Source organism: Vidua macroura, chromosome 4 (assembly GCF_024509145.1).
Source record: "Vidua macroura isolate BioBank_ID:100142 chromosome 4, ASM2450914v1, whole genome shotgun sequence".
Taxonomy (NCBI): Eukaryota; Metazoa; Chordata; class Aves; order Passeriformes; family Viduidae; genus Vidua; species Vidua macroura.
This window is the reverse complement of record NC_071574.1, coordinates 35,144,771-35,164,790: the sequence shown is the minus strand read 5'-3', so window position 1 is coordinate 35,164,790 and position 20,020 is coordinate 35,144,771. Positions and strand designations below refer to the sequence as shown.

At 35.8% G+C, this 20,020-nt stretch overlaps 1 protein-coding gene across 1 annotated transcript in view; it reads right to left on the bottom strand.

Annotated features, from left to right (window-relative positions):
* The window catches only part of TLL1 (tolloid like 1), a 126,560-nt gene that overhangs the window by 48,980 nt on the left and 57,560 nt on the right, over positions 1-20,020 (bottom strand). Inside the window, exons 3-8 of the mRNA XM_053975458.1 lie at positions 17,566-17,646; positions 15,284-15,436; positions 13,141-13,258; positions 5,930-6,108; positions 4,004-4,109; positions 948-1,072 (exon numbers count right to left, since the gene is read on the bottom strand). Coding sequence (XP_053831433.1) covers positions 948-1,072; positions 4,004-4,109; positions 5,930-6,108; positions 13,141-13,258; positions 15,284-15,436; positions 17,566-17,646 — 762 coding nt within the window. The remainder of the gene's footprint in view (positions 1-947; positions 1,073-4,003; positions 4,110-5,929; positions 6,109-13,140; positions 13,259-15,283; positions 15,437-17,565; positions 17,647-20,020) is intronic.

The following is a 20,020-nucleotide window of genomic DNA, read 5'->3' as shown; positions in this document are numbered from 1 at the left end:
AGTCCTGTTGTGTTGATCAGCTGGTTAAAAGTGGCAATGTATCTAAGTTAAAACAATTCCTGAGATGTCATTCATTCCCATGAGGAGCAGTACAGCTGTACGCCTACATGGCACAGAGCAGAGATGTCCAGCCTCCCACAAGGATCTTGCTGGTAAATTCTGACTGAGAGATGGCACTTCTGAACTTCTTTGGTTGACACCAAAGGTTAACTGTGGTATCAGCAGTAACTAGAGCAAGGAGATTAAAACCTTTTCCTTTGAGATTTCCTCCATTCTGGCAGCACTTAGTGAAGAAAGAGCACTAGAGAACAACATGAACGGTAGGGTTGACTCTGGGTTACTCCAGGCTTGCCACTGATGTCTCTGAGACAGACAGCAACTCAACCACACTAATTTGAGATAAAAAATTAATATGCATTCAAATTATAGGATGACAGAATTAGGCAGAAGACATTTAAATTTTAAATGTATCTGTTAAAACTACAGAAATTTTGTAGAAAGATCTAACCATCTCATCCACAAGAGCTTACAATTTGGTTGTCCTTGCTTCTTTCATTGACACATTTTAAAAAAATATAATGGGTTCACAGCCAAGTGCAATAATTAATTTTGCTCCTTCTGCACTCAACTTGAATTCAAATAAAGGACTCCAACCAGTATGCAAACCAGAAGTGATATTAAACATATTTTTCTAGTTGTTGAACAGCTAAGGAAAGCAGACTGAAACGTCATGTGGTTTCATACAGTTCATCTGTCCTTAGGTGCTTTGCATTCCAGTGACCTTATCCATAAGATTTTTTTGGTGATTCGATTCCTCAGCAGCCTATGTCAGCTGCCAACACAGAAAGAGAATGCCGAGCAGCTGACTAAAAAAGTTTATAATTTCTCTTGAACAACAAGTCAAACAGTTGCTAGAATGTGGTTTTTGTTTGTTTGTGGTGCAATACCTGGACATCTATACAGCTTTCTTGCCTGTGCAATATCTCCTTTACTTAGACGGGTACGCTGGCCAATGGCAGGTCGTATACCATTGTCATCACGGGAAGGGAGAATGGTATCCAGAAACATGCCCCTAAAAAAAATAAAAATAAAAATAGACCCCAAAAACCCCTATCAGGTTTCTCTCATAAGACTGTCTGAGTTCCATGAATTTACCTGTTTTGTAAATCTGGTTTTTACATTACATAAATAACAGGGTAAAATACAGAACTTTAAATGCAGACAACATGCCATAAAATTCCTCAGGTTGGCAAATTTTATGCAAAGTTACCAAAAAAGAATCTTCTCTCAGTACATCAATTAACATATAAGCTTTTATATTTCTGCTAAAAAAAGAGGAAGAAGATTTCTAACTGCTATTAAGATTACACATGGAAAAGACACTGCCATTAAGCTATTGCTAAATTGGAAAAAAAATATAAAATTTTATTAAAATATGTGACTCTATAGCACAAAATTCTTAATCACAAAGCTCCTATTTCTGACAAAGTTTTTATAAGAAATCCTATAGTCTGACTTACATGTGAGAGTCAAACACATTTGCCAATCATGAGTCTGTCAAGTATTGCAAGACATTTAACTCCACTCTAGCTGCTGACACTTTCAAAACAGAAATGCTTACTTGCCAGCCTTTACTTGCCTCACAATAAAATATATCAACTTACCATATGTGATTTTAGTGATATTAACCTTAAATGACAAGACATCATAGAGAAGTACACTTGTTCCAAATGTGCAGTTTATTCAAAATTTCCCAGATTTTAAATATGATCTAAAACATTTTGGTATTCTCAAATAAATTTTAATAAAGTAAGATACAAAACTACATTCTATTATCACGTTGTAGAATTTAAAAGCCTTCAAATCCCATAAAACAGCAGTTAACAGAAGACTATGTTTCTAGTCTCTTTTTAATTTTTTTTATAATCACTTTTATAATCACAAAACCTGTAGGGGTTTTATTGAAAAGTAAAACCAGTACTTTCAGACATAACACAGATCCAAAAATTAATGAATGGTAACGATCCTTGTAGTTAAGAATACAATTTATAAACACATATTGGTTTTTAAGTTATAATTCATGAACCATTTTGAGTATTGAAGATACATATTGCTCTCTTTATCCAGTTAGATTTTTTGAGGCATCACTAGAAATTTTGTAAAGACAGAAGAATCTCAGGATGTTATCCTAAACATTGAAAAAAACTACATATGGCATTAATAATTTTCTAGAACAAAAGCACATTATTCTTTAGAAAGTGATTGCATCTATAAATTACAATTCTATTTTCCACTGAATTTCAGCACAAACTCAAACTGATGCTTTTCATACATTGAAAAACTTGGAAAGCAATCCTCTCTTGAATGCCTTAGCACTTTAATAAAGGGACATACTGCAAGTTTGAATACAGCATGAACAAAACCATTGCGTACAACAAGAACTTTATGATGTTTTGTGATTCCTTCTACTTATCTGGGTGAGCAAAGTCTAACAAACAGCTGGCAATATGCCTCACTGGGCATCACTCACACTTGCAGGATGAATTAGTGCAAATCAATACCCAACCTCAGGGCTTTGCTGGCTATTTTTAGACAATATGAAGTAACAAACCCTTGTACCTTTGGGCAGGGCATGCCTATTCATGGCACTCTCAGTTTTTGCCAGCTTGGAAAGTGGTGAAATCAGGGCCAACAAATCAAATTACCTTGACGTTGTTGTTGCCCTAGGACTCAGGGTGGTTCTGTCTTGTTCAATTACTCTATTTTATACAGGTTCTTATAATCTCTTCCTTAAGGTAATGGTATGTGTAATTGGATTAAGCAATGTGACTAATAGCTACCTCATGTGGCTCATTCCCATGCTCTTCCAGGGGTGAATTATGCATATGCTGGGTAATAGAGCCTTTGGTTGGATTTTTATGTAATAATAGAATTTATATTGAGAGAACAAGCCAAACAAATTTGCAAAGGCTGGTGAGATTTTAGTGGCACTCAGTTTATTTCAAAGTGTCAGATTATCTAGTATTTTTACTTTAAAATGCATGAATTGGAAAAGTATTTTAAATAAAACCAAACCAAAACAACACCCCCCCCAAAAAAAAAAAAAAAAAAAAAAAAAAAACACAACCCAACCCAAGAGAAAAAAAAACACCCAAGCATGTATCTTTCCAAACTAAAACTTTTTGTTGGGTGTTTTTGAGAGGTTTCTTTTAATTTTACATGACTCTGGTATTTTTGGAGAATAATTAGCTGGTGAAATGTAATAGGAGTCTGGATGAATGCCTCCTTCACTTCTTCTCCAGGGTAGGGCTGACCCATGGGACCAGCTCATTGCACAGCTCCCCACAACTCTGCACCCTTTCAGAGAGAGCCCCACTGAGTTACTAAGGAGCTGAGAAAGGATCAGCCTGCAACAGGACAGAGCAAAACCAGCAGAAGTCTTTGCTATAAGGTTTTGATGACACTAACAATGCACAAATAAAGAGAGGAGGCTGCAGCCTCTGTTATAAATGCTTGACTGCAGTCCTTAGCAAAGGTTGTGGCTTGTGTGGTAGATGTCCAATTAACCTGTGCTCTACCTGCATAATCCATAGTTATGAAACTATGCATCAAAGGAGATTTATTTTTCTTTTAGAGAACAGATCATGTTACACATAACATTCCTAGCCATTTCACTCATTTAATTTTTCGAAATTCAAATTTTTGTGGACACAAAAAGAAAGTATCATATAAAATGATGTTTCCAGTTTATCTTGTCTGAAAATCTAAAGAACAGAGGCAAGATCAAAAGGCTGCTTTGAAACTGAACAGAAAAGAAATGCATTTTTAAATATAATTAAATTATTTTGACTTAAAATAAACAAGCTGTGCTTTGACTGCTGTAGGAATATTATGTCGCAAGGGACATTTTAAGGGATTTAAAAATACTTCAAAAAGCATAGTTCTCAGCATTCACAGACAGGAAGAGAATTAAAAGTCAAAAGGTATAACCTGAGACTCCAACCTTGAGAAGGTGTTCCTGGCATAGTGCATAATGCTGTCAAAGTCATATGGTTCCCCCAGGGAGTTCACCTCTCCAGGCTCCATCTTCAAAAAGTTATATTCCTGACCTACAAATGATTGATAATTATAGATTCTTTAATATCTTTTTCTGTAAAGATAAAAAACAAACATGAAAAGAAAACCAACAAAGATCCTAACCTAATTACTCACTGACATTCATAAATCTTGGCAATCTGGGAGAAAGTGTGTGACTTTATTATGCCCTCTTAATTGATAGGGCAGACGTCTTCTGAAACACACATCAAATTTGTATATTTGGATTTAGAAAGACTAGTCTCATGCAACTAAGACATAAAGGCCCCACACATCATGATGTACTTCATGTACAGTCCATACAAATTTCTGGTTTGATTCTTAATTCCTAACAGAAATAATTTTGACAGCAAAGACTCCAGAAGAATCCCCTCATGCATTAGACTGGATACTAAGAGTCTAACTGGATACTGAATCCAGCACTAAACTACTGGATACTGGAGACTTGGCTTCAGCAAAGTCTGAAAGCTTTCTCTGTGAGGCTTCATGTAATGCAGACACTACAAAGTCACATTTTCAAGATCCAGCTGTTGCAAATTAACAAGAGCAGAACAGGAGAAAAGGAATTATACTTAGTTAATAATTCCATATCCTAAGTTCTTTGACCTAATCAGTACATTAGCAATACAAAGCACCCCTTACTCCAGTTCATATTCCCACTGGAGTCTTGCAAAAAAACCCTGCAGTGACATCAACATTTTTACCAACATATGCTGCATAACATAACAAAAAACAAATGTTTCAGTGGTCATGGCTTCCTGATCCTCCAGCTCATGCCACACCACAAGAAGTAGTTTCAGTCAGAAACCAGAGAGACAACTGAAAGGGAGAGCAGGCTGCTGAGGATGGCACTCCAGCTGATTTTCTTATCATAGTAAAAGAAAAGGGGAGGAGCTCTCATGGCATCTGCACAAATCAGTAATACAGTGAGACAAGAAAGAAGGCCCAAACATGCAAACCCTTTCAGGACTTTAGAGACTTAAGGGAGCGTGTATCAGCTGCCAGTCTCCTTCCAAGTCCTAGATGAAGTGGCAAAAATTCATCATATTTCAAATATTTTAAAATATTTTCTAAGGAAACAGACAAATACACCAAGCTATCATCAGACAATTTCTGATTTCACCTTTTTTGAGCACAGAATTCCTGTAAGTCAAAGTAAGTGTGTCACAAAGACCATACACATTTATGAACATTGCAAATGAAACACACCTACTTCTCTCTCCCTACCCAACACAAGCAAGGGCACAAACAGCTAGGGTAGCAAAGAGCTGACAGTCACAGTTTAAAGTTCTCAAGTTCCTCAGGTGCTTTATCTCAACAACACCGAGGTCACTGACTAAAGCTGCATGTTCTGTAGAGAGTGAGGTGAACAAAGTGTAAACTGCAGGACCTGTGCCTGTCTGCCACAAATTGAAAGTCCTTCACCTTACCTCCCAGGTCAAAGGCTCTTTAGCAGCTACAGACATATTTCTACTTATCATTCACTAAAGCCTACAAGAGAAATGCCCTTCCTCAAGCATAGAGATATGACTTTTAAAGAGCCTTAAGAGCAGTAGCTTCTTTCAAAGTTTTTGAGCATGATTGTTATTTTGCTCATTCTAGCCTTCTATTTTAATGGCTTGCTACTTGGCCAGACCTTTGGAAAATATTATACTATAATTTCAGTATTTTATTTGTAAATCAATTTGAGATCAGTCAAGGTAAGAAGAATAGCAGGCATAAAAGCTATTTCAGCTATTCAGCACTCAGTTCCAATACAGTTGAGCAGATGAAGGAAACACCAAAAACAAACATAGGGGGTTTTCTTTCCAAAATACTTATCAGCATATCTCACCGGGTTGGATGTTTTCTCTAATGATGGTGACATGGTCATCACGGTCTGGTCGTGTATGTTCATGCCAAAAACCTATCACGTGACCCAACTCATGGACAACTATGCCAAATTTATCACAATTCTTGCCAATAGATATAGCCTGAGGACCATTTCCCCTTCGACCCACATAAGAACAGCACCTGTAATTGAAATACAAACACAGGTGAAAGTTTTCATACATATGTCTACAAACCACATAGCAAATTCAGTTAAAACTTGAGAAAACAGTATATAAAGAATCAACAGTTAAATGCATAATGTAATTTCAAATGTTTCACAAACTCTAGATCTTCTACAAGAACAGTTGATTATTCAAAATGCACATGAGTGGGGCTTTTTTGATATTATTCAAGGTCTTAAATGACATTAGCTTTGATCAACAGAATTCTCACTGTCATGACAGTCTCTTCAGTCATTCTATGGAATGACACAGGAACTTGTTTTCAGCAAAAGAATAACTATAAGCAATGCTCTGATGGCAGCATGCACCATCATCTCTTTGTGAGTCATTGATAAAAAATGTTAAAAATAACAGGTTGCAGGATAAGCCCATGATACTGCCCTTTCAGTCACAGCTTGAGTCCCATCCATTCACCACAACCCTTCAAACCCAGCCATGCAAACAATTTTAACTTATTTAGTTTTTCATTCACCTATAAGTCCTACAAAATCATCTTGAAGACTCAACACATTTAAACACATTTGTTGAGGTCCTGGAATTTAATTTGCAGTTAAAAACCTTTATTATCTTAATACAACACATGATGGCAGAGCAAGGGATTGATGAGAATAAAGTTAGGATAAGCGCATATAATTGTGAAAAGACAGAAAGAATCCTTTTGTTTAAAACAGTTTAAACACTTCTGCAGAGCCTTCATGTTTGCCACTGTGAGGAAACTCTACAGAGAAAAATTGCAATGCAGAACTAAAGAACTTTAATGATTATTTATGACTTAAAACAAACCAATAGGTTATTGAGACCTAAAGTCATAGACTATTTAACACATTTTCAATAGTTTTAACATGCCTAGTTTATTGACTTCGTATACACTACATGCTGCAGCTAGAAAAGACATATTTGGCGACCAAAAAATTTCTCTATATATTGAATAGAGTTTTTTTCACAGTGATACTTTGGAGATGAACAGATATAAAAGAAAAACTGAAAAATAAATTATTATAAGTAGTACCTTCTGTGACATCTCCTGCTTTGCTTTTATTGACACTATTGATAACACGGGCAAAATAATAAAACAAGATTTTAACAACAGTTTCTCTTCCTTTCTTACTCTTTTGGATGAAATGAGGCTCTAACTTTTTAAGACTGTGTTTTAGATCACCTCTGAAAGCTTTTAGTGTTATTTCATAAATCAGATAGATTTCTGGGTGTCTGACAAAATAATTTGACATTTTACTCTTATAGTAATGAAAAAGAAAGGTTGAGCATTCTCAAACGTGTTTAATGACTTAGGGCACCTCATCTGACAGATCTTAAAGAAGGCTTTTTTTTCAGAAGAAAAAAATTAATTGCAATATTTTACATAATATTCCTCTAGGTTGTCTAACACTGTACATCTAAACCCCAACATATTGGGAATTATTTTTTTAATGCTAACCTGCTCCTAAAAAGTAAGCAGCCAGAGGGTGAGAGTTCCCTTACACTGGTTACTTGACAGATTTCAAGTACTCCCTAGAAAATACAAAGACATTTATTTAGTGTTTCTTTACATGCCAAGGAAAATAGAATTAACACCAAGTCTTAAAATAACAGCAGCAGTTCACACTTACAGAAGGTCATTAGGATTTGTTAGGTTAAATGTCTTGTCAAGCACACCAGATACATCCAATTAAGCTACAATTTGCTTCAACAATTGCACTGAGACAAAGAATAAGGACAACTATAATTAAAGAGTCTATGAAGTACATTAATTTGTAATATTATGGGTTTGACCTCAGGTGTGTTTGACAAAAAAACAAGATCTCTGTGCTGTATGAGCATTTGTCACACCCCTTAAATGGAATCAACTAGATGGTTTTAAAGCTCATCTCTTTAATCTTTATTGCACCAGACAGCATTTGGAGACAGTAACTATTTATGAATCTCTAATTCCATTTAACCAGTCTAGCTGATCAATGACAGTGAGCAATGAGAAACAAATGACATAGAGAAAGTGAAATTAATGGAACAATAAGCTTATTCTTTTAAGTAATACTATTTCACAACTACTGTCAAAAATACTCTTGATACAAAGGAAGAGAGAATCAGGTAGGGTCAATGTTGTCCTTTTTTAAAAAAGCTGCACCCCTGAAAATGTGACAATATAAAAATCATAGACCACAAAATCAGCTTGCCATGGCACTGACTGTATGAAGGTGTGAATGAATTTCATAAGCATACTAGGATCGTGTACGATCACCTTTATGTTACACAAAGCAAGAAAAAGAGGTTCACAAAATTTCAAAACAGAATCTTACTCAGGAAGCAGAGGTTTTTTTTTGGTAAAAACACCTCTTTCAATCACAGATATAACTCCAGTTATACAAAGGAGATACTGGCTATGACTGGCTTTTGTCAGGGATCAAGATACAATCGTGGTTACTAAATGTTCTGATTCACTGCCCTAAGAGGTCTTGTTGTGATGGCAGAAGTGTCTCCTGCATCTTTATCTGATCAGTGGAGATGTCCACCCCAAAACTACAACCAGCATTCCCCAGCTAACAGCTGCCTATCCCCGTGTATTTATATAAACCACTCCTCACCGTTTGTGTCAGCGCACTGCGCTCTAGACTGTGGCAGCCCATGCCTTGATCACACCCTTCCTGCACACAGGAGCCACACCACAGCCAGCAGGGAAGCTGTGCCAGCTGCCAGGGTTATTTAACTCCTGAAAGCGTGAGTCAGCCCTCCCCCACACACAGATTATTTAGCACAACTCTGCTTTCTTCTCATTTTGTAAGAGTGATTGAGCACCTTTTATAACATGTTCTTTAGCTGAAGTATGCTACAAAGGTGCACCTCAAACAATTAATTTATCTGTTTCACCAACTTTAAGAACTTGCCTGCAATGCCTTTTTAATACACTGGCAAGTTCAAAGAGGTTAAAATATTCATCTGTTCACTCTACAATGTTTGGAGAAGCATATGAAAGAGATTTTATTTTCCTGTATCTCAGATGGATCTGTCAAATACTTAGACAAGAGGATACAGCAGAGATTGCAACAAGTCATCTAAATTTTATCGTAAGAATTGTTTAAGTCTTCTAATGGAGAACAAATTAAGATCAAAGGCATGCTGAGCTACCAGAACAAGATGAATAATTGTTCCTTTCTTTTTTGTTCTACTATGTAGAAAGAAGCTTGATCTTGTACTCAATAATATTTATTAACACATAGTGACTAGATGCCATCCCAACATGCTGACCCTTTTTTGGCTTTGCGTACAGAGAAGTATACTGACTGAGTCTTTGGACCTTCCCAATTTGATAGGAAGAACCACAAGGATAGAGAAACAGTAGTGAGCAAAGAGTGTTTTGAATCTGTTACCCATTAGAGTTTTATTTGCTTTATTCAATTAGATGCATAAATACTTGCTGTAATCGATATTAATGCCAGTGTATGCTGCTTGATAGTAGAATCACAAATACTAGTATCTTAATACTATATTCTTATTTTCACATCTGCAGCTTATGGATACAAATGACTATCACTAATTAGAAAATTTCAAAGTAGTGAGTTAGTGATTCAGCTATATTATTAAACCATATTTTAATAATTAACTGTTATCGAACTCAGGTTAAATAAACCAGACATGATGAAAAATAATTATACTTTACGAGTTCAGCAGATTAAATTATTCTCATGGGAAGATGGGATGTGGCCGTAAAGCTTTTGACATTTTTCCGAATTGTCTGTAAGCAAACTAGAGAAGTTGGTATCAAGGGGGATATAAAGCTGGTTGGAACATTACATGAAGTTAGAGAGAGAAGACACTTTTTAAGCTTGCAGTCATAGAAAACACTGCAAAGTGCCGTGAAGACAAGCCAACTTTAGGAGATCATACAAGAGATCCAGAAAGGGAAATATGGAATTACTTGACATCTTGAGATGTGCAAAACCTGCTAAAGACTGGAACCAATGATGGGGTGTCTGTTGTGGAAAGAAAGAGCTCTGGCTCTTTTTTGGAATAACATACCAACTAACATGGTAGCTGTTGAGAAACAGAGAGACACTGTGCTTAGGTACCTAAGAGGATGAGGAGGCTACAAGTTATATGAATAAGCTCTTGCACTGGCCTAGCAGAAGTGATGACTCATTGTGGACAAATATGCTCTAGTTTTGGGGCTATCAATTTCAAGAATGATGTGGACTAGCGGAAAAGAACCTCAAAGAACAGTGTGATTAAAGGCCTAGAAAACACTATTTACCAGGAAAGGTTAAATGAATTAGGTGTTTTCTAGCCCACAAGAATACAGAACAGAGAGGGGATTTAAAAACAGTATCAAACTACACAACAGGTTTCTTCAAAAAGTAAAAGAAATTTCTTTTCTATGACCATAGGGAAAAAAGTTAATGTCCTTTAATTGCAATAAGAAATACCTGGTTTAGCTATGACAAAAAATGCTGCCTAAACTTCCTATGATTCTTGTATTAAAGATGCTAAAGCAATACAATTCCTAGAAGGCTGTGAAATATTCATTTCTGCAGATTTTTAGAACCAAGTGAGATAAGCATACATCAGCAATTATATAGGAATAACTGTTTCTGTCTTAAGAATACATTTGACATCTTTCTGAGATCCCTTGCAGTCCTATGTGTCTCTGATAATAAAACTTATCTCTCATTCCTTGCTGTTATGGAACCTCTCAACTTTAAGAAAGTCATGTATCTCTTATAACCAGCTGCTATATTTCAAATATGCTTTTTTAATCACTGCCCTTCTGGGATGATCTTCCCATGAACTGTTTCAAGATTCTGATGCATTACACTCAAAAGATCCTCATTGTTTACAAAGGCTCAGTAACACTTCACTTGCTAGTGTCCTAATGCTGTCATATGAGACTCTCGTAGATACTGCCACCTGAATTTCCACATATATGACTATCCACTTTGTTTCATTTAATGTGTTATGTTTTGACTGTGTGCTCTTTAGGGCAGGGTTTATCATTTAGCTTTTAATTTCAACAGTGCTAAGCACAATAAAGTCTCCACCATCTGTGAATGTTAGCTGCCATGGTAGTACAAACAATACTGACACAATGTGCTAACAAACCAACACAGCAGGGTGCCATGGGAAAGAACTGAAGATCAGTTTCAATGCGACTGGCCATGCAGCAGAAAGTGTTTGCAGTTGGTTTGGTGTCACTTCAGTCTGGGCTCTTTCCGTGGAAAATCCTGCGTCAGCACTGAATGCTGATGGGTAGCGCACAGTTCCTGCTCACCCAGAGAATGTACGTCCCTATTTATCTGGGTCTTCCTGAAACGACTTGTGGGCCCCCAGAAAAGTCATTCAGCTGCCCCTTCTCTTTGGCCTGGCTTTATTTCAACAATGATGGACTTTTCATAGCCACACTCTTCTTTGCTTTTATTTTTAACTTGTTACAACCTTGGTAACTTACTTGTATTTTGCAAAGTACCCTTCAATTAAATAACATTAGTGACAAATAGACTTTGGGGGTGGATACTGAGTATATTCCAACCTTCTGGTTAAAGTTGCTCATAATCCAGCCTTCCCCTGAAGTGATCTCATGAAACATCAAGCAGCCTAAAGAACAGTTCTTTGGCTGGAGGAATTTTTTTTGTCATTTGGCTTTGGGTATTTTGAAGTTGTAGAATTTACATTTAGCAGATACCTCCATAAATCTCTTTCTAAAGTGCCTGAAAACACACCTTTAACACTCCTCTGTTTAAATTGCTTTCTGCCTCTGTGAGTGTAAAGGAACCATCATGATTATTCTCTGATTTCCATTTTTCTTCCAGCTGTGTGTCAGTATCCCTGAATCCTATCTCAGGGGTGTCGTTACCTAAAATAACACCCATGCTGGCTCAGAACAAAAGTCCATTTCATTTGGCACTGTTTCTAAGGGGGGTCTACAGAAACCTACAGTGGCACAAGAACATGACAGGAAACCACAGAATAAGCTCCCCTGCTGCAAGGATCTGAGGCTCAGAGACTTTCAGAGGCAAAGGCAATGCTTTTTTTATACTTTCAAAAGTAGCCTAGAGTAGGTTTTATTATGCTGTCTTATACCTTAAGAAAAATACAATGGGTGCTTCAAAAAGATAATTCTACACGTAATTTTAGAGGCCATAAATTAAATACATCCAGGATCATTCATACAACACAAGGAGGTCCCAAAACTTTTTTTCACTACCCTATCTTATTATGATTCAGAAGCAGACAAGCAAAGGGCTCAATGAGGTGACTGTCAGAAGCACAGAATTTCCACAGGCAGCATGCGCTCTTCTTGGGAAATGAACATGGTGCACTCAGGAAGTTCACTGAGCACTATATAAAATTAAGAATTCTGAGTGGAATAAATAGCAAATATAGCTGACAGAGGCATTTGTGAGCAGTAATATCTGAAGATGGAACATGGTAATTAATGGAAAGCTGCATTCCTGAGTAATAAAACCTATTCTGTTCACTTTTACACATCAGTGACGCAGAAGAAGGAATTTGCAAAATGGCCATAAATTTGGTGATTAAACAAATCTGGGCAAGGATAGTCTAGCAATACAAGAGTTAAAATTACAACAAACAACAATTTAGCTGGAAAAAGGATGTAGGGTAGATGCCCATATTTAATTCAGCAGTAAATATGTGACATGGAGAAAGCTAAGAATAAACAAATAATAAACCTGAAATACCTTTAGAAAAACACATGTGAATATTGGAAGCATGACAGGAAAAAATAAGAGTCTTATATCTATATGCGCATACATTAAGAAAATTTTATCTAGAAATAGAGAAAAGAGGTGCAGCTTTACGAAGTTACCACATATACGTGTTTCAATGAACTTAAAAGCCAGGCAGAACACGTGCATCATTTAAATGCAGTAATTATTGATTTTCCTGTGAAGTATATATATCCTTACGGGTGCAAAGCTGACAGACGTGGCTGAGAGCCAAAGGCTGAGAGCAGGCCTGTGTGTTCCCACAGGTGCACACTTACCCACAGGGTCTGTAGGTGAAGACGATGTAGCTCTCCTCGTCGCTGCGCTCGATGAAGGTGACGCAGGTGTACTTCTCCCAGTGCCGCATGGCCTGCTTGAACATGGCGCGCTGCGTGCCTGCAACAGCAATTGCAGTGGATGAAAGCACAGGATTCTCCTAACTGCACCTTCCTTCTTACAACCAATATACTAGGAATGTAGGTCTGGAAGTAGTCAGTGAATCATGAAGCCCTGTGTGTCCCAGCAGTCCCATGTATGGCAAGATTCCAGCTAAAGGGATACTCAGGCCATCAGTTCATCGTAACAGATGTGCCTGCAAGGGGGCTAACACTGCCTGACACACCCCAGTAAATATAAAACCTGCAATAAAGATCACAACTATGTTACACCAGAGGAAGACAGCAGAAGAAATACAGCGTTGCTTATGTGCCTGCATCAGCACAACATTCCCTAAGAAATTTCCCAGATGAAACTATCAAGTGAACCACATTGGGGGAGAAAAAAAAAAAAATACAGAAAGAAAAAGAACAAGCAAAATTGACTAATTTTACATCATCGCTATCTATCTAGTAGAAAGAAATTTTGGGGTTTTTTTAATTCTACAGCCTTCAATTCTGGACACCAGTTTAATCTAAGCCATGCAAATAGGCATACCGGTAAAAACATTTGATTAAAATAAGGATGTCATGAACAGGGACCAGTCTCCCCTTCTTTGCATCAAAATCTCTCAGAAAACAAATGATCTACCAAAAGTGAGAATTTCAGAATTTGGTAAAAGCATACCTAGGTATTTTATTTTAAAATGAGAAATAAATTCATAAATGGTCAGAACTATCCCCTAGATGCAGAATTAATTATCCAGGCCAACTCTCAGCAGAGAACACAACTTCAGAGAGCAGAGCAATGTAATTTCATTGTGTGACAAAAGACAAGGCTTACTGACATAGAAGCAACATATGAGAATATAGCTGTATTGCTTCTGAGCTGAAAATCCACAAAGAGCATTATTTGGCAAGAATGTGCTAGCAGAAACACACTCACTTTGCAGGCTAAAACACAGGGACAATTAAACAAAAAATCTAACATTTTTAAAACTTACAGACAACAAAACCTGAAACTTCGTAAAAATAACAAGTTCAAATCACATCAGATTCTAAAAAAATAAAGGTTATTCCATCCCATCTTGCCCTTTTCTTTTATCTTTAAGATGTTTTTTCTAAACTTTAGAATTTATCTTTCATTATGAAAAAGGCAAAATCTTTAATATGGTGATTTCATTTAGTTTACTACGATTATTTCAGAAGGCAGTAATCCTAACGCAAAGGTCACATTTGGCACAGTACTATGTAAATACCCAAACTAAAGCCTGACTGTAGCTGTCAGTTTGAAAGGAATAACTCTGGTTTCTCCATATACAATGTGTGAGCATTTGCATGTTTCTTTTGGTTCCCTTTATTATCATATACAATAAAGAAGATGCTATTTCATATATTTTCCCTTATTTCTTTGCTTTCCTTGCTCCGTTTTTGCTTTAAATTATCTCTTACATCCACATTGATATTGATCTATTTACATTTTTCAAGGATAACAAATGTTTTAACTTTTTCTACAGTTTTTTGCTAAGAATTTTATATGTAGCATAGCCAGTCTTTCCTTTTGTCATATACAGTGTCCGTGTGTACCCATCTGCAAACCAAATTGAGGAATGACAAAACACATTTGAGTCAGTTTGTTAAGTGAAATTAGTTTAGAAGAATACATGTCACGCCAGTTAAATTGAAGATATTCTTGTGCTAAATATACTGCATTAAAAAAAAAAATCCCTGACATTCCATTACTTAGGCTTATGGAAACAAATGTGCAACAAGAAATATTAGGTAAAGAAATAGAGCTTTCCCTCTCTAAAATGTTGCTATACATTTGTTGTTTTACATTATGTAGCTTGCCTTTGAAAACAATTAAGTATGACTAATATTTTCAAAACAGATGTACTTCAGGCCTGTTGTAACAGAAATCCTTCTACTGACTTCCATAGCATGACTTCACTTTTAAAAATTAAAGAAAAAAAAAAAAAAAGAAAAAAAAAGAAAGACAATTAAAAAAAATTATCTTTCCTCTTTTCACGCAAAGCACAAAACTTACCAGTGAAATTTCCACCTATTACATACGGAATGACACCACCTGGCCATATTCTTTCTGTTCGTGATGTAGCAGCTCTGGGAAATCTGTTTTTCTCATTTTTCCCTGAGAATTTTACAGTAGTTCTTCCTTTAAATGTATTATTTTGCTCAAAACCTGCAATGATAATTGAAACACTGAATGAGACCACACACACATGAAAAAAGAGAGCAGTTATTTTCTAGGAGGTCAAACTCAAACTTCTTTATGCCCTTTCCAAGTAGAACATTGCCGTTACGTGACAGGCTATTATTACATAGTTTTCTGAGAAAGACATGAAGTCTGAATGCTCATTTTTTGAATATATCTAGAGTAACAATCTTGCACATATGTCTATCAACTGGAATGTGCATTGCATAAATACAACTAGATTTTCTCATTTAATAAAAATATTTAAGAAATCACACTCCCTGTGGTTTTGGTGGTGTTTTTTTGCTTTTTTTTTCCTGGCTTTTGTTTTGGTCTGTTTTTTTTTTTTTTTAATAAATGAGGCTTTTTCCAGCAAAGAGTGTCAGACTTTAGACAGACTCAAACTAATCAAGACATTCACTATCCCTTTCATTTTTATTGTATGATCTGGAAAAAGCAAGTACAATGACAATCTTTAAAGCACTGGACAGTAAGAAATCATACATTTTCCATAAACTAACATTTGGAACCCCACAGGTAGGTTTTACTCATGGCTGGAATTTCTTTACAAGAGAAGAAAGTGTACCATTTTCAGGGATACTACCACCATTCATCCCATTACAGGTAAATCTTTCTAAATCAGCTGAAACCTACTATGAGAACAGAAAAGAAAAAGGGTAGTTAGACAAGGACTTAGACACCAAAACAGGTGCTTCTTCTCAACAATTTATAAGTTAGTTTGTAGATCTGGCCAGTTGATCAAAATGGATCCCTCAAAAAATGGTTAACAAATCCTACTCAGTGCAGTGGAAGCCTTACGTCTTATTCTTCATGGAAGATTACATTTTCCCTCTGTGAGAATCCCCTGTGGTATCAGCTGCACTTAAGTGTTAATGACCATGTCAGAATCAGGGAGGATTCCAGGGCAGAGTCATGGTAAAAAATGTTGGCATAGCCCCAAGGCTGAGAGAGCAGCAATAGGAAGAAAAGGAAGAAGCTACAGCACAAGGCAGGGAGGAAGCTGTGATACATGGGAAGAAAAGCCTGCCTTTGTGACAATCAACATGTAACTTGCATTATACCAGGAACTCTACAGAAAATTCCAGGGTTTAAAGAAAAAAAAAATAAAATAAAACCAACAGGTAAAGCAAATTACTTATCTTTGTAATTAAATGAGTGTGTAAATGAGAATTACACAACAAATTACACACAAAGTGTCTACAGTACAGGCAGACTCTTTATCAAAAAGCTATTTTTACACTTAGTATGCAGTCATTATTGAACCACATCACATGTTTATTTAGATGTTTTACCATTCCAAATTCTTTTTATTGATGCTCTTTAGAGATCTAAGTAAGAAATTTATTCCAAATTGCACCCAAAAGATGACAAGAATTTATGCAACACTAAAATTTTAATTCTCCTTTAAAGAATGAAGATTATATATCAAAGCACCTCTGCAAAGGCAGTTACCATGCTCTGATTAACACAGTGTGATGCAATTACAAGGGAGTTTCACATATTTTCCTTTTTGAAGTGAGGTTTCACACGACATTAAAGTGATGTGTTCTTGCATCAAATATAAAGTACAAACTCAGCCAGAGTTTGGGGGGATTCCACTTCTGTATGCTGCTCAATTTACCTACATTCATACTGACAAGAGTATGAATAATATAAAAATATGCTTGTTCAGCATAACACACCACAAATGCTTCACAGTATGAATCATCAGATTGCCCCACCTGGATCCAGAAAAAAGTAGGAAAAAAATTAAATTAGCAGTTTTCCAGCATAGTCTGCTTGAAGTAAAAAGACACTGTAGTGACATTAGTTAAGTCCATAACTGTGAACACAGTCATAAAACAAAGTTAAGCAATTTTTAATATGACATTTAAAACTATGTGTTTTAGCTTTCAGACTTCATGCTGGAAGAAGAACTCTAAGAAAATGAAATAAAGAGCTAATCTCTTCATTACTATTCTTGCACTAATAATTTTATAATTTGTTTATGCCATTAGTAACACAGGAAGGCTTTAAAGTGTTAAAGTACTAATATCATTAATGCTCATGATAAACTATCACATCAGGCAACTTGCTAATTTAAACAGTGAAAATACCAGAGCCAAATCTTCTTATCCTTTCTATAAGCTGATACAGGGCACTGCGTTTTTTTGACATTCCATGCTCTCCAAAGCCACCTTTAAAAAGAAAAGGAAAAAAAAAAAAAAAAAAAGTAATTTTCAAAAGTTAAAACCATAGAATTTTACATGTACAGCAACTAGATTAGCCTAGAGAGGCCTCCTAAAGGAAGCTTCATATTCTTCGATAATTTCCATAAAAACATTTCAAGTATTCTTGACAATGCAATAAAAACACATGATTAGCTGAAAATTTTTCTAATATGCATTCCATGAATGTAAGCCAACATGTCTTTGTTATTCAGGCAAGTCATGACAATTACATCATCTAATTATTATTTGGAGCTTTTTTCTTCCTGGTGACCTTGACATCCTCAGAGCCATATTGATTGACAGCTAAAAGGGTTACTCTCAAAGAAATTTCCTGAATGCATGCCATAATTTTCTCATTTCAAGGGAGGGGAAGGAGAAAAAGCAAACAGCCAAAGTTTCATCAGAAAATAAACAAACAAACCGACCCAGCAAAACTTAATCTGGTTGTTTTTGCCACGAAATATTTGTTTTTCTTTGCTAGCATGCAAATAGATGTCAATGCACTTTTAAGGCTTTGAAACATCACATACTGGTGTATATTGCAGTAAGACCTGGCAGGTATATATACAGATATGTCTGTGTGATTACAACAGTCAATGAAAACCTAAGCTAGGAAGTAGTTTATTTTAACATTTACCATGCCATTTACAGAAATAAAACACATTTCTGGGTTTACTGTATCTGGGTACTGCTACATTCTCCATTCACACACAAACCTTTTGTGGCTAGAACTGGCTTTTCAAACACCAGTAAACCAGAAGCAATAACACTGACTACACTACATGAGTCAATTAAATAATTCAGAAATAATTCAGAATTTTTCTGAAAGTTTTGTGATTTTACAGGTTTGCAGTAAGTTGTATTTTACAAGTCGCTACTTGTTATAGGACAAGAGAGTTTCTAAATGACTTTAACAACTGAAAAAGTAAAAGATAGAAAAAAACAGACCATTGATACCTCCAACACCACTAAAAAGGCCTTTCCCAACTTTCTGTAAAAATTTTTAATATCTATGCAGAAAATATATTTTTTAAACAGCAACTTAAATTCATATTATGGAGGAGAAAATTCCATATAAGGCAAGTGAGTGTGTGGCTGCTCAGTGAGTAACAACGTGCCTAATTATTTGCATTACGTTGTCACATAGTTCCTGGCTCCCTTGAGAAAAATTTTCCAAATTTTTAAAAACATTTAAAATAGATGAGGTAATAGATCAACACATTCCTTTACAACAAGTTACAGGATAACTATAATATAAAGTGCAGAGGATATAACATTGATCATCATTAATGTAATTGTCTCTTATGTTCACATTCATCTTAAAAAGTAAGGCTTATAGCTAAGCATTCCAAATAAATATTTTAAAAAATCATTATAAGCATCAACTGTCAAAAATAACAGAAAACCCCTAAAGAATCCATTAGTTACTTAAAGAAAGTATTATACTATATTTTTAGGGGGGGAAAAAACCCCAAAACACTCTTCTATCTTCTTGCAGTCTGTGCATTTCATTTAGTGAAAAACCAAAGAAAAAGTCTCTCACTTAACTAAGCTGCCTTATATGACTAACACGCAGCCTTGCCAAACCGTATAGACTACACAAGTTTTAATTCCTATTCACTGCATCTTCTCATAATTCAGGCAGGATAAGGAGGATACTTTTGGCAGTTTGGACTTATAAAAATATACACATAAATGTTAGCAGCTTTACTGGTTTTCTGTTTACAGTGATTATTCATTTTGGTTGTACAAAATGCAAAATAAAATGGAAGATCCATACTCCAAGAAGCTCACAGATTATCTGACCCTGCAAATCCAGGCAGATAATCCTCACAAAAAGGAGCAGTCACAAACTGAATCAGAGCCTGTGAGCCTCAGGATTTTAATTAGAGTTGCAATAACAATTGTGACTCTACCACTTCATCTTGATGGTTTACAACCAAGTATCTAATCCTACTACCTGACGTCACTTTTAGTCTGTGAAAATCTACAACAGAAAGTGCTCAGAAATCAAGCTTACAATTCATTGCCATTGTGTCTGTAACTAAGACTACATTTTGTTTTCTAGATTGTATATATCTAGCATTGCTTTTATTCCTTTTCCAGTTGCTACCTAATACTAATGAGCTAGCTGGCAATTTGCTCTTTTGAAATTAGGGGAGATGAGCACACAATTCCTAGTTTACACATCAAGAATGTTGTACCTTTAGAAAAATAAATTACATATGTGAAGTGTAAAATTGACTTCTCTAATGCTCTTTTTGGAAAGATCAAGAATGTTGAGGGTTCTTTGAGAGCAGTTATGAAGTCATTAACTTAGGAGAGTTTGTTTTCCAAAGTT